Source organism: Apostichopus japonicus, chromosome 22 (genome assembly GCF_037975245.1).
Source record: "Apostichopus japonicus isolate 1M-3 chromosome 22, ASM3797524v1, whole genome shotgun sequence".
NCBI lineage: Eukaryota > Metazoa > Echinodermata > Holothuroidea > Aspidochirotida > Stichopodidae > Apostichopus > Apostichopus japonicus.
In genome coordinates, this window is record NC_092582.1 from 7538368 (window position 1) to 7552592 (window position 14225).

Sequence of the window (14225 nt, forward strand, 5' to 3'; positions counted from 1 at the left end):
TGCTTATTGTACAGAAAGTATATTACGTAATGTATAGTGGTACATCTATGATCTAACAGAGAATAATTCTATCCAGTATTGCATCACAAAATATGCTATGCAAAATGGTCAGGTTGCTATGCAAGGATGTATCTAGCAGTTTTTGTACTGGCTGCACAGAAACCGTAGCTAATTTGAGACAAACTTCGGACCCTTCAAGTTCTTCCAGTTCATCCCCAAATGTTTACAATACTCCGCTTATTGTAGAGAAAGTATATTAAGTACTGAATAGTGGAATATCTAACAGGGAATAGTTTTATCCAGTATTGCTTCGCAAATACATATATGCTACGCATAATGTCAGGTTGTTATACATTGATGTATCTAGCAGTTTTTGTACTGCACAGAAACCGTAGCTAATTTGAGACAAAATTCGGAACCTTAAAACCTACTACACAGAATACGAACACTAAATTATTCCAGGCTATTTCTATACAATACTGTACTATGGGTGGGTGTATTCACTACAGGGCAGACTAACTACAGTACATAAATGCACCAATATAACTGGTATGTATGATTCATTGTCACAACATTTAGTTTCAATAATCTAAACAACAAAATCGAAAGCTTTCATTACATCGCTATTATTTTTTTGTTATTAACATTGTCTACCGCTAAGCAACACTGATGATACAGTTTGTACAGTTTGAGAACGGGTTAGCACCATGATCATGCATAAAACATGACAAATGCTTTACTGACATATTGATGGCTTCCTGCTGAGTAATCTTGCTGTGCCTAGCTTTCTACTAGCTGTTCCACATTGTGTAAAACAAAGTACTGTACAGTCATTCCTTTTTCACTCTATTAGAACTATTTTGGATGAGGGGCAAACCAAAAGGTAATAAATTTCATAAGTCCACTATAAATACCTTAAATCTGATAAATAGTCCTGCAGTGGCACAATATTCACAATATGCAGAGACTAGTCACAAACTTCGCCCAAGAATATTGTAAATTTTAGAGAAGGCCACGGCAGGCGATGCTCAATGTCCCAGGCGTCATTACACCACACTGTATTCCAAACTCCTACGGTATACACAAATCTGTTAAGGTTTGATGACATGTTCTTACCGCTTCTTCAAATACAATTGAGTGAATTTGTCACGATGTAACATCTTAGTATATTGTACCAATGACACTATTTACCCAGGGAAGACCTGTCATTCCCAAGCTTCCAAAATTTATCCGGCATCAAATCGTAAAAAGCTACGTAAAATGGTCTTATTGCTATACAAGTGGAACCCTAGCATACTATAAGTATAACAGGTTCAAATTCATAGCTTTCAAAACTGCTACACAAAATTTGAACACTTAAATCATTCCTTAAATATTGGTTCTACATGCTCACGCATTCAACTGAGCTGGTCTCTGCCAGGATGAAAATTTCAGAGAGTTCAATCTATTAAAAGAAAGTCCACGCTAGATATATTTGATTAATTTGATCGAAATTTCAAGTTGAAGTTAGAGGTCGATGTCAATTCTGGTTCAATTGTAATCAGTATCTTAGGAGATAATTACACCAAGAATCCAAGTCATGATCGAATCATGGAAAATATGCGCCAATGAAATTTGCTTAAATTATGATCTACTGTTTTAATTTTGTTATTAATCTGCATATATATAGATCTATCTTGGTTATGATGAAAATTTATGATTGGCAATAAGCTATGATGCTTCAGAGATTACTTTCTCTGGTAGTTACTAACAGCCAGAGAACTTACTTATATATGCTATAAATTAGGCACAAATATGGAATGAAGAGTTGTTATCATGGCAATTTCCAGGCTAATAGCTAGGTGTTTTACAAAAATGTTAGAAACTTTAATTTTATCATGAAAACAGGATTTCTATGATTACAGACTTCAGACTAGTCCTGCTTCAGACTAATAACACACAGCAATTAATATTATGCAGTGTGGACATTTTATGACGATGGGTTCAAAACAATTAAATTTTTCGAATAATTTATGTACTTTATTTCATGACACAACTTTTCATTCTGTTAACCTCACATCATTAGAACATAGAAAGTTACCACATTAACATTACATCATTGTGTAGCAATTATCTTCATTAGAAAGATACATTACTGTGGTACTCTCTCATAAATCAAACAAAGTGCTCATGATATGTTTTAGTAGTATCAGCAATATTTACCAGACTTGAGAAGTACAGCATTAAATTACTCAATATAACATTTTCAAACCAAGGGACATGTATACTGTACCTTACTCTCATAGATTTTGTCATCAAATGTTAGTTATTGAACAAGTAGCAACTTTATGATTCCAATCGTTGCTAGTTAACATTAATATATTGTCACATTTTTTGGGGGTAATTGGAATTAGCAACATGTAAGGAAAAATATGGAAAAATTTTAGAAAAAATGTGACATGATTATATGAAATGGAACTTGACTAAGCAATCCATAAAGGAAATTTTCTATGGAATTTTAGTGTCATATACAGTAGCATGGGAAATATCATCAAGCTTAACTCAAAAAGCTGCTGCACAGTGATTGAGGTCTTAATTGTAAAGCCATTAATTGGGAGGTTGTAAGCCTTCTGTGCTCTAAAGATATACTGGTACAGTTCTGCCAGAACCCAGAATATGTGACAACAGCTAGCAATGCAACAGACAAAAAGTAAGTTCTTTGGTTGCAAATTATTGACACAGCTACTCGATAGCAACATTTCTTCAAATGAAACACAAACATTTATTGTTAAATGACAGGGAAAATCTTGATATGCCAGTTTTTTTTTCTTCAAAACACAGCCCCACACTTACAGAGTGTTACAAGATAATACACCCCCTCCTTCAACATCATCTCCCTCACCCAACCCCCAGCAGAGCTGGAAACAGGAAGGATCGAGGGAGCTCATTCATGACCAGGGTGCCGGGTTCAATGAAGAGGCACAACTATCATTGACTGGGACTCCTGTATGTATGCAAAGTCCCATATACTGCTGAACTCTCACCAGTAAAATAATACCTTAACTTGCAACTTCCAAGTCTTAAGCCCGGGTCACATCTGCGCGATTCAACACGCGATTCAACTCGCAATACAATTGAAGGTTGAATCGCGTAGTTAGACACAGGTATCAACTTGTTGCGCAATAAAAGTTGCGCCGTCGATTTGCAATAGAGCAATGTCCTAATCAGCGCAACTTCTTTGAAGCAACTTTTCTGATTCGCGTGATTTTAGTTGCTAGTTGAATCGCGTGTTGAATCGCGCAGATGTGACCCGGGCTTAACAGTAACAGTAAAACTAACAGTAGTATACAAAAGCCTAACCCAGAACATACAATACAGTAGACCCCACTGTATGCAATGTAACATTAAATGTAAGTGTTCATGTTAGCATTGCTGAAAGTGAGAGGTAAAGCCCCTTTGGAAGCAAACAGAACAACATATTCTATTACTTAATAATACTAGACCTTACTTACAAAAGCAATGCTTGTCCTACGTTAGGTTAGTCTCTTGTTCTTGTAATGCATGCCATATATAACAAATTTAGCCTCTGCCTAGGCTTAGTTTGAAACTTGGACTAGGCTAGTACTTATTAGTTTCATAACAGCCTAGTATTGTTCGGCTTAGTACACAGAAACTCTGGAAAACCTTGTCCTAACGTTAGGTCTTGGGGCCTCGTTTCTCAAGAGCATATTAACCTCACGTACCATAAACTTTCAGCCAGCCCTCGATTCTTGCCGGTTGTTGTATATCCATTACTAATCCGTCGTTCTAGTTCTGCAACTCTTTCGGCAGGTGGAAACTTATTCCTGTATCCTTTTTTGCTGATTTTGAACCAGCAAGTAGTCAAGTAACGCCTTGAAATTGGTTGGATTAAATACAGACAGGACTAACAACTGCAAACCTAAGTGTTATTCTGCCGGGCGCCTGCCGTGGTTTGATACATGTACACAAATGTTTGTCCTTGTAACAAGTGTCCCGAAAGTTCACTAAGATATCACATTCACAAATCACTGCGTGTGTCCGAGACCTGAGGGAGATCCATTCTCATACAAAATTGTCCCTTCTTTAGAACCTTTTCATCATTGACAAGCAGTTCGTAGTGACTCAGATTAAATGCTAGATCGAAAAAAAGGTCAGGAAATATTGCTCTCGTTAAGTGCAAAATTAGAAAGAATGAAAACGTCCTTAAAGATTAACAAGAACAAGTCAAAAATAATTCAATTGCTCAACAGATGACGTATTCACCGTATTATTATTATTGTGTACGGTGAATGCACGTGCGAGTACTGTAATCTGAACAGTTATAATATTTACACACAAACCGTTACGCCACGGATGACTGGCGAAAAGTACACTGTATGCATATTCATTATTATATTAACCAATGAAATGCCATTAATTGTCCTGTTATTGTTGTTGGAACAATACATCGATTAAACGCATTGTTGTCAGGAAACTTTTATTATCTTGTGTGTGGGAAGTTTGAACGTGTCCTAGAATCTCCAGGGTGTCAATATCACCACTGTTCGTTAGACACAAGACGGGCACGAGTGGAAATGTCGGGTGACGTAGTTAAAACATTCCACACAGTACGTGGCATTGAGGTGTGATGGGAAATGATGCGTCTCATCATTTATTCCGCCTAGATTTCGACTGACTCTTTTCAAAATTGCGACTGCTTACTCATTGTTTTGACTTTTTGGTTTACTTTCTATCAATTTCTATCAAAGTTTCGACAGTTTTATCTGAAGCTTCGACTACCTTGTCTCAAACTTTTTCACTTTTGTGTTGTTGTTTTTTATAATTCGGACTTGTTCCTCAAATACCCCTGTGGTTTGACTATGTTGCCTTTAAATGTCATATTTTCCTAAAATGTCTACTTTTTGCTCAAACCTTCGACGTTGTTTGTCGAAAGTTGAAAATATTTGATCTCGAAATATAAACTTTTTACCTTGAGAAATAATGATATTTCATAGTTTTGTAATGTCATCAAAAATGTTGACTTTCAATAAATAAAAAATAATTGACTGAACATCGAATTTTCCAGAATATAACATAAACAATTCGAAGGATTATGGGGCATAAGAAACGAAACGCTATCGTTTGATTGCCTGGTGCTCTTTCTAAGCACCCAACTGAATGATCTGCTACTAAAGTGAAGTTTATCAATATAGTTGAATTAATGAGAGTGCATACTTCTGCGGAATTGCTTCATAATAAAATGGCAATATTTTTAACATATGGCCAACTGAAAAATAGTCATTTTGTTAAAAATTGTTAGTAAATGTACAAAGAGAACTTCAACTTTGTTTGCCATGTGTTTGGTACACCATAAGTACCAGTAGTGTAGCCCATCATGTCGCTAACACCATCTATATGGCTTTAAACATTTAGGCATAAGTTTTTTTTGGTATATAAGTAAGGAATTTTGCTACAGTGCTTTACAAACATGGAGAGAGGTTACAACTTTACATTACCTCATTTACCAAGTTTGTTTTTTTTGAGAAAGTATACATACAAAGGCAACATAAATTTGTTCTAATGAATCCACGTTGTTTATTAAACGCCTAAAGGAACACGCAGGTATTTTGTAAACAATTGTTGGAACTTAATATAAAGTATGTAGACAATCCTCATAGCTTAATGAGGCCTGAAGGCTCTTAATCTGTCCCAATCGTCAAACTTGCCCTATTTGTCTTTAAAATTGACATAATCTCTGAAGTGTGATCATGTGTCTTCGTTATACAACTGAACATTGATTTCAACTATATATGTGGGGGTTCTCATTGCATCTTTGAAAAATAATAATTATACAATGAAACAAAAAACGAAGACAGTTCGAGGTGTTGTCAATGTATGATGTCATAAATTATTCTGTGGGGAGGACTGAAGTATACGTCTGCCCACTCACTGTTTTCAAGAAGTTATGAACTCCATTGTTGAGTGAGATTACTCAATTGGATATTCTTTACATTAACCAAAATAGTTTCAGACAATCAAGTGATGATAACGGGCCTCATAATCCGTCAAATTTGTCATGTTCATATTTTCGAGATTTTGTTAGAACGAGTAAAATTAACCAATTAAGCCATTTTAAATATCAGCAATATCACATGTAATGGTCGTCAAGACGGGCAAGTGGCAAAGTGGCGCTATTTCATTTATTAGCAATAGAATGTGACCTACGCAGAGCCGTATATAGAGAGAGTTTGGCCAACCATGTAACCGATTTGGATTGGTCGAGAGGGAAAACGCCCACACAGGGTGGTAAAATAGGTCCACTTGAAAACTTTTTAGCAGGCGACACGCATACTCACAGTGTATAGACTATCGTTTGTGTACACGAAAAAGTACGAAATTATGAAAGAAATGGTGCTGGGGATGCTGCAATCGGTCAGAACATGGATATTGTTGTTTGATTTTCCGACTGACCATAAAAGAAGAGGAATTTTTTGGAAGTAGAAAGAACAAGATGGAGATCTAATGAAAAAAAGTCTGTGTAGCCTAGGCCCATACTAGCCATAGGCCCTAGTGTAATACGAGTAATGTACAAGCAATGCGAGAATTTTACGTTCAGACTGGTTTCTGTAATTACATGCATGGCTATTCTCTCTCGTTTTACGATCCACAAATTCGATTTCATTATGCCAGCTCTTCTAATCATAGGCATGGCAGTTTCAGTCGCACATATAGTTATCCTAATTCCTAGTTATTGTATGCCTAGGCTATGCCTAGCCTAAAAAAGTATCACTTTTAGTTTAATGTAAAAGGGTGGGCTAGCCTCTAGGCATCACGTAAAGCCCTAATCCTTAGTTAAGCCTGAAGCATAAGTTAAGCCTGGGCTTAGACCTGGACCATTCTTGCTATTACTACAACTGTTATAGTACATTACATAATATGGCACAGTATAAGGCCCAATTAAACTAGGTCTATGGAAAACAAAGTAGCCTAGGCCTAAACTAGTTAGGCTAGGTCTATACTCATTGGCAACTTGTGGGTTGTGTACACATACAGGCCTAATTCTATAGACCCTTTTAGTATGCCATAAACAAGTGCCCAAATGGTTAAATGATCTTGGTTTGTGTTGTCAGCATTGGCCTAGCCTTTTTAGGCTAACATGAATTCAGCCTAATATTTTCTTCTTCAAAAGTATAGCCTAGGCCTTGGTTTAATTTGGATGCAGTCAACTATCATTTATCAAAGTTGCATCAGTACCTCCTTATTCCCTTAATTGACACCCACATTGACGATTGAAGTTAAAAAAATCTTTTTAAATTATCTTTAGACAGTAAATTTTAACTCCCTGAATTTCAGGACTTTTTTTACAAATCAAAGGTGACATGTGCTCTGAAGAAAAACTCCTAACATAAAAAGCCACAGATAGCAGACTGTGATAAAGACAAACCTGGTGAGTGACTACTAGACTGAAATCCAGTTCCTGCAACCACAGCAATAAAGTCTTTGTTTTAATCAATGCACTTGTGTGTTTGAAACTTTCAAATGGACACTCAATGGCAGTTGGTTAAGATATAAGGTTTTACCTTCATCATGGAGAGTTGAAGGGAATCTGCCTCATCATCTGAATAATGGACTCAAGGATAGCAACAAATCATGATTGGATAATGATTTTGAGCAAGTAAATATCTGGCAATTTGAAAGTTTGTATTATTTTTTTACATATTATTTAAGCTGTTTATCTCACACACAAGCAAATGATCAAGTGACAACAACCGATGCAGTATATTTAAAGGTATTGAAGACTTGCCCTAAACCGCATGCCGCGCTCTGAAAAAGTTTACTTTCCGTTGCTTGCAAGTGAAGTTTTTTTGTGTCGCTACAAAATGCAGACAGTAATGAAACCTGATACCTTGTTATCTTTTATCTAGACCTGAGATGTCCACGCTGCTATGTGCACTGTGTTGTGGGTATTGACTGTGATGTTTGTATTGACTGTACACTAATGTCTATTTACAGATGGTAGCAAGCTGTGTGTGTATTTTCTGGGATCAATGGTGGTGTCTAACACTTCTGTTACACCGCATTCGAAACTAGGTCAGATAACCGGCATGAGACGTTTCTTTGTGCGGGAGTCTCCACACCCTTTAAGGAGAAGTATTTATATCCCATTAATAGAGAAAGAATTATGTTTCAATTGGTAGCATGCAACTTAAAATTTTGCAAACATTAGATACAATCAAACAATAACAAGGTTCATTTACAAAGTAATCTACTGCCCTTTATTTCACATTAGTCTGTCACATCAGAAGGTCACAGCTTTCAATAATTATACAAACAAATTCTCTTGATGGGTGCTTCGTTAGATTCCTGCAATTTTCAAGTTTATCAATGTAATAAGTTCTGAATGTGGCAATGTGGAGAAGCTTTGGGATAATCTGTGGATAAGACTGCCAGACTATCAACAAGATTCCACATCCATGCAACTCCAACTGCTTCCTTCACCTCCTTGCAGATGTACCACATGTCCATAAAAAAGTCAGCATTGGTTAATGTAATTAAAATCTGGCTTCCTCCTGAGCTGGCAAATACACATGAATTGTCAAGTACAGAGGTCAGTGTGAAACCACTGAAAGATCTTCTCAGCTTTCAAGAAAACAAAGACTTGAAGCCAAATTGACAGAGGCCACACTGATACCATTCCACTCTCACACACACTTCATTTTGCTTCTGCGATGCAGTGGCTGGTAGACTGTGAGGGTCACCCAATGGATGTTTTAACAACTGCCTGGTTTATAGAGCTCTGCAACAGGTAATTCATCCTAATGTCTAGTCGTCATCCTGTCATGGCCTTGAGCAAGTTGAACCCACTTCAACACAAAGCAGCTATTGAATTCTTGTCTAGGTACTGTCAAATCCACATCACCATCATTGTTGGTTCCAGCTACGCTGACCATGATAAAAGAGTACAATGAGGGTTTTTTAATTCACCCAACAGAGCTTGCATTCCAGTACCTTTGGGCAGCTGAAAAGATATTCAGAAATTGTTATATATGAGTGTGTTTGTATGCATGCATATGTGTGATTTTCTTGCTTTACAGAACAGCTCCATTTTGATAAGCTATGTAACGTGGAAACCTGCCAATCATATGTTTGAAATAGGACAGGCTGAAACGATTCTTAAATGGAAAGCTTAACGACTTCTTGCATTTTTATACATCACTGTTCAGGTAAGGCCAGTAAGGGCAGTATGAAGAATAAGTAACAATTAATAATTATCACTATGGCCATTTGCTGTCTGCATAATAACAAACTGAATGATGTCATCAGCCCTGTGCTCAGTTGACAACACTGACAAGTAGGCACACTATGTCAGTGTGATCCATGAAACCTTATTAAGGACATGACCTTATAGTATATATGTTAATGGAAAACACATAAGCTACAACATACACCAGTCTTCAGTTGTTGCAGGTTTTTTTTTTTTTCTCGACAGACCCATTCAATCTGTTGCACCTACTATAGCCTAGTACTACATTCCTGAGAAATTAACACCACAATATCAGTCTTAGGTTTGCCCACAGACTCCCAACTATTGCTAACTCCTACACTCAAGTATATAGTTTAGTTTAGTAGAAAAAAAGACCAGGAGAGACATTCAAGTCCCCATGAAGAACCCTTAGGCTATATGAGAGGAATAAAACCGAGGCCATCAAATGTCATACCCAATTACAATGCTTAATGTACTCATCCAAAGTATTCTTAAACCCATTCATACTACTTGCAATCAACCTTCTCAGGCAAACCATTCCATCCATTCACAACCCTTGTATAAGTTGTATTAGACTTTAGAGAAAAAGTTATGCCGAATATTAATCCTACTATGTAACTTCTGGAGTTTAATACAATGACCTCTGGTACAACTACTTTTTGGCAAACCTGAAAAGATCAGTGAAGCATAAATTGTCATTTTATGTGTAGGCCTACTTCATTTAATTGAAGGATCTATTAATGTAGGCCTGATGCTATAGTTGTGCGTCTGTAATCTAGCCTAGCCAGGACTGTGATGTGTGCTTTTCGTTTGTATGACTAAAGTAGGACTAGTAGTATGAGGCGTAAAATAAAACAAGTGTAATGACAGGTTTTCAGCTAGTTTTCTATGCATTTCAGGTGTGAAGATAAACGTAAATGTCATTAACTAACGCATACTCTAATTCATTACCTGATATCCATTTTGTTCCTCGTATGCCTGTCAAAATCTGACATTCTGGGTCGCTTCGTTTGTTCGCAACGAGCACAGTGTGCAAAGCTGCTATATATTGTGTGTGGTGTTTTTCGTGTTTCGCGCAACTGGTAACGACAACTGGACCTATTTTGATGCCCATGGTTTGCGTGTGACGTCACAAATCGCCAGTTGGCCAAACTCTCTCTATATACGGCTCTGGACCTACGGACATGCACACGCCCTCACTTTGGCATCCAAGATGTCCCTTGGCGGGTTTCTTTGTTTGTAAATATAGCATGACGCGCCGCGCAAATTTATTCTGTTATCAAGATATGCAACTTTAATATATGGGGAATTTCTAGAATGCTCCTTAATCACTTGATTTTAACGTTGACCCTTCATGGATTCTCAGAAATGTACCAGAAAATGAATAGGTATTGCAAACATATATAAGCCTGTCGTGGTGGGTATCTGACAAAAAATATATAAAGCATTGGCCCTGTTATTTACTTTTCCTTGTGCTTTGTCAATTAAGTTGTATTGACTTTTTTTACTGCAAGATTCTTTCGTTATATGGTTGTCGCCGGTGGTAAATCCTTAGTAATATAGCTGTTATTTCTGTATATATTTTCGCCGCCCTACTCTTTTTCAGAACAAAACTGTTATCAAACTATATGTGTACGAAAACACCATAGACCCTTGGATGATATGAATGACATCTGAGTATTAAACAGCCTAGTATCATACAATAAAAAGAACTATTATGTAACCATAGAAACACCCCTCGAAGCTCAATATACTTTGCATTTATATCTCCTCAATATTAATAATGATAGTCATCGGTATGGTTTGAATCGGGTGGATAGACAATAGCCTATTTCGGAGAACCATTGAAGCATGAAGGAAAACTTTTTCACGCCAAGTGTATCACAGTGACTCGTGTAAAACTTTCGTAGTTCGTCTTGTTAAGTCCATAGGAACATAAAACACCCTCAACCTCACCGATATGTGTATGGCGTTAAACTGGGTTTGTCAATAAAGTACGGTAACAACACTGGCACAAAGATCTTTGGAACTTTTTTCTTAAGTTAAAACTACCGACCTGTTTTCGTAACGATGAAATTAATCTTCATGCTTAAATGTTCATTCAATTATTTTGTCAATCATTTAGTTCCAGCAATAACAAACATTTGCATAAATGTTAGCATTAACAAAGTACATAGGCCTATGTCAATGATACCACACATGTGTTAGTTTTATCATTACTTATTGCTCATTATCGTGCGGTAATGCCGAAAGGTAGACAAAAAGCTAGATGCATATAATAAATGTATTGTTCTGGGAAAGCAATCCTTACAGCGGACGCAATCTACTCGTAATGTACTCACTCGAGCCTGGTTGGACTAGAAGGAACAAAAATGCGACCAGGCGAGGGCATATACCCGTAACACGTAGCCTTGAGACATCATATTCACGTTAACAACTCTCCTATGGCGTAATCACTGCAATTGCCTATAGCAGATCGGAAATAGCTATTTATTGACCGTGGAAATGGTTTCCCTAGTGTATTTATTTACAAATCATCATACATATTTACAAATTATCCCCGAAATCAGCGTCTAATTTGTCCCTTATGGACGCAATCTACACGTAATAATGCTCACTCGAGCCTGTTTGTGCTTGAAGGAACAAAAATGCGACCAGATAATGGCATATACCCCTAAACAGTAGCCTTCAGATAGCATTTACACGTAAACAATTCCGCTTTGGCGATTGCATAGCTTCGACATAGATGACGTAATCACTGCAATTGCCTATAGCAGATCGGTAATAGCTATTTTATGACCGTGGAAATGGTTTCCCTAGTGTATTTATTTACAAATCATCATACATATTTACAAATTATCCCCGAAATCAGCGTCTAATTCGTCCCTTATGTACGCAATCTACACGTAATAATGCTCACTCGAGCCTGTTTGTGCTTGAAGGAACAAAAATGCGACCAGATAATGGCATATACCCCTAAAAAGTAGCCTTCAGATAGCATTTACACGTAAACAATTCCGCTATGGCGATTGCATAGCTTCGACATAGATGACGTAATCACTGCAATTGCCTATAGCAGATCGGTAATAGCTATTTTATGACCGTGGAAATGGTTTCCCTAGTGTATTTATTTACAAAACATCATACATATTTACAAATTATCCCCGAAATCAGCGTCTAATTCGTCCCTTATGTACGCAATCTACACGTAATAATGCTCACTCGAGCCTGTTTGTGCTTGAAGGAACAAAAATGCGACTAGATAATGACATATACCCCTAAAAAGTAGCCTTCAGATAGCATTTACACGTAAACAATTCCGCTATGGCGATTGCATAGCTTCGACATAGATGACGTAATCACTGCAATTGCCTATAGCAGATCGGTAATAGCTATTTTATGACCGTGGAAATGGTTTCCCTAGTGTATTTATTTACAAATCATCATACATATTTACAAATTATCCCCGAAATCAGCGTCTAATTCGTTCCTTATGGACGCAATCTACACGTTATAATGCTCACTCGAGCCTGTTTGTGCTTGACGGAACAAAAATGCGACCAGACAATGGCATATACCCCTAAAAAGTAGCCTTCAGATAGCATTTACACGTAAACAATAGCGGCTTTGGCGATTGTATAGCTTCGACACGAAGGATAGATGACGTAATCACTGCAATTGCCTATAGTCGATCGGAATTAGCTATTTATTGACCGTGGAAATGGTTTCCCCAGTGTAGCTATTTACAAAACATCATACATATTTACAAATTATCCCCGAAATCAGCGTCTAATTCGTCCCTTATGTACGCAATCTACACGTAATAATGCTCACTCGAGCCTGTTTGTGCTTGAAGGAACAAAAATGCGACCAGATAATGGCATATACCCCTAAACAGTAGCCTTCAGATAGCATTTACACGTAAACAATTCCGCTTTGGCGATTGCATAGCTTCGACATAGATGACGTAATCACTGCAATTGCCTATAGCAGATCGGTAATAGCTATTTTATGACCGTGGAAATGGTTTCCCTAGTGTATTTATTTACAAATCATCATACATATTTACAAATTATCCCCGAAATCAGCGTCTAATTCGTCCCTTATGTACGCAATCTACACGTAATAATGCTCACTCGAGCCTGTTTGTGCTTGAAGGAACAAAAATGCGACCAGATAATGGCATATACCCCTAAAAAGTAGCCTTCAGATAGCATTTACACGTAAACAATTCCGCTATGGCGATTGCATAGCTTCGACATAGATGACGTAATCACTGCAATTGCCTATAGCAGATCGGTAATAGCTATTTTATGACCGTGGAAATGGTTTCCCTAGTGTATTTATTTACAAAACATCATACATATTTACAAATTATCCCCGAAATCAGCGTCTAATTCGTCCCTTATGTACGCAATCTACACGTAATAATGCTCACTCGAGCCTGTTTGTGCTTGAAGGAACAAAAATGCGACTAGATAATGACATATACCCCTAAAAAGTAGCCTTCAGATAGCATTTACACGTAAACAATTCCGCTATGGCGATTGCATAGCTTCGACATAGATGACGTAATCACTGCAATTGCCTATAGCAGATCGGTAATAGCTATTTTATGACCGTGGAAATGGTTTCCCTAGTGTATTTATTTACAAATCATCATACATATTTACAAATTATCCCCGAAATCAGCGTCTAATTCGTTCCTTATGGACGCAATCTACACGTTATAATGCTCACTCGAGCCTGTTTGTGCTTGACGGAACAAAAATGCGACCAGACAATGGCATATACCCCTAAACAGTAGCCTTCAGATAGCATTTACACGTAAACAATAGCGGCTTTGGCGATTGTATAGCTTCGACACGAGGGATAGATGACGTAATCACTGCAATTGCCTATAGCCGATCGGAATTAGCTATTTATTGACCGTGGAAATGGTTTCCCCAGTGTAGCTATTTACAAAACATCATACATATTT

At 37.3% G+C, this 14225-nt stretch overlaps 1 protein-coding gene across 10 annotated transcripts in view; it reads right to left on the bottom strand.

The window, feature by feature from the left end:
* The window catches only part of LOC139963609 (disabled homolog 2-interacting protein-like), a 509980-nt gene that overhangs the window by 175039 nt on the left and 320716 nt on the right, over positions 1–14225 (bottom strand). For 4 of the 10 annotated variants that reach the window (XM_071964546.1, XM_071964552.1, XM_071964553.1 and 1 more), the window contains exon 1: positions 3723–4282. The exons of 2 other annotated variants lie outside the window; for them this stretch is intronic. In XM_071964546.1, coding sequence (XP_071820647.1) covers positions 3723–3771 — 49 coding nt within the window. In that variant the 5' untranslated portion in view covers positions 3772–4282. Of the gene's footprint in view, positions 1–3722; positions 4284–14225 lie in introns of those variants that run through there. 4 more of the 10 variants (XM_071964563.1, XM_071964547.1, XM_071964549.1 and 1 more) reach the window with 2 other exon arrangements.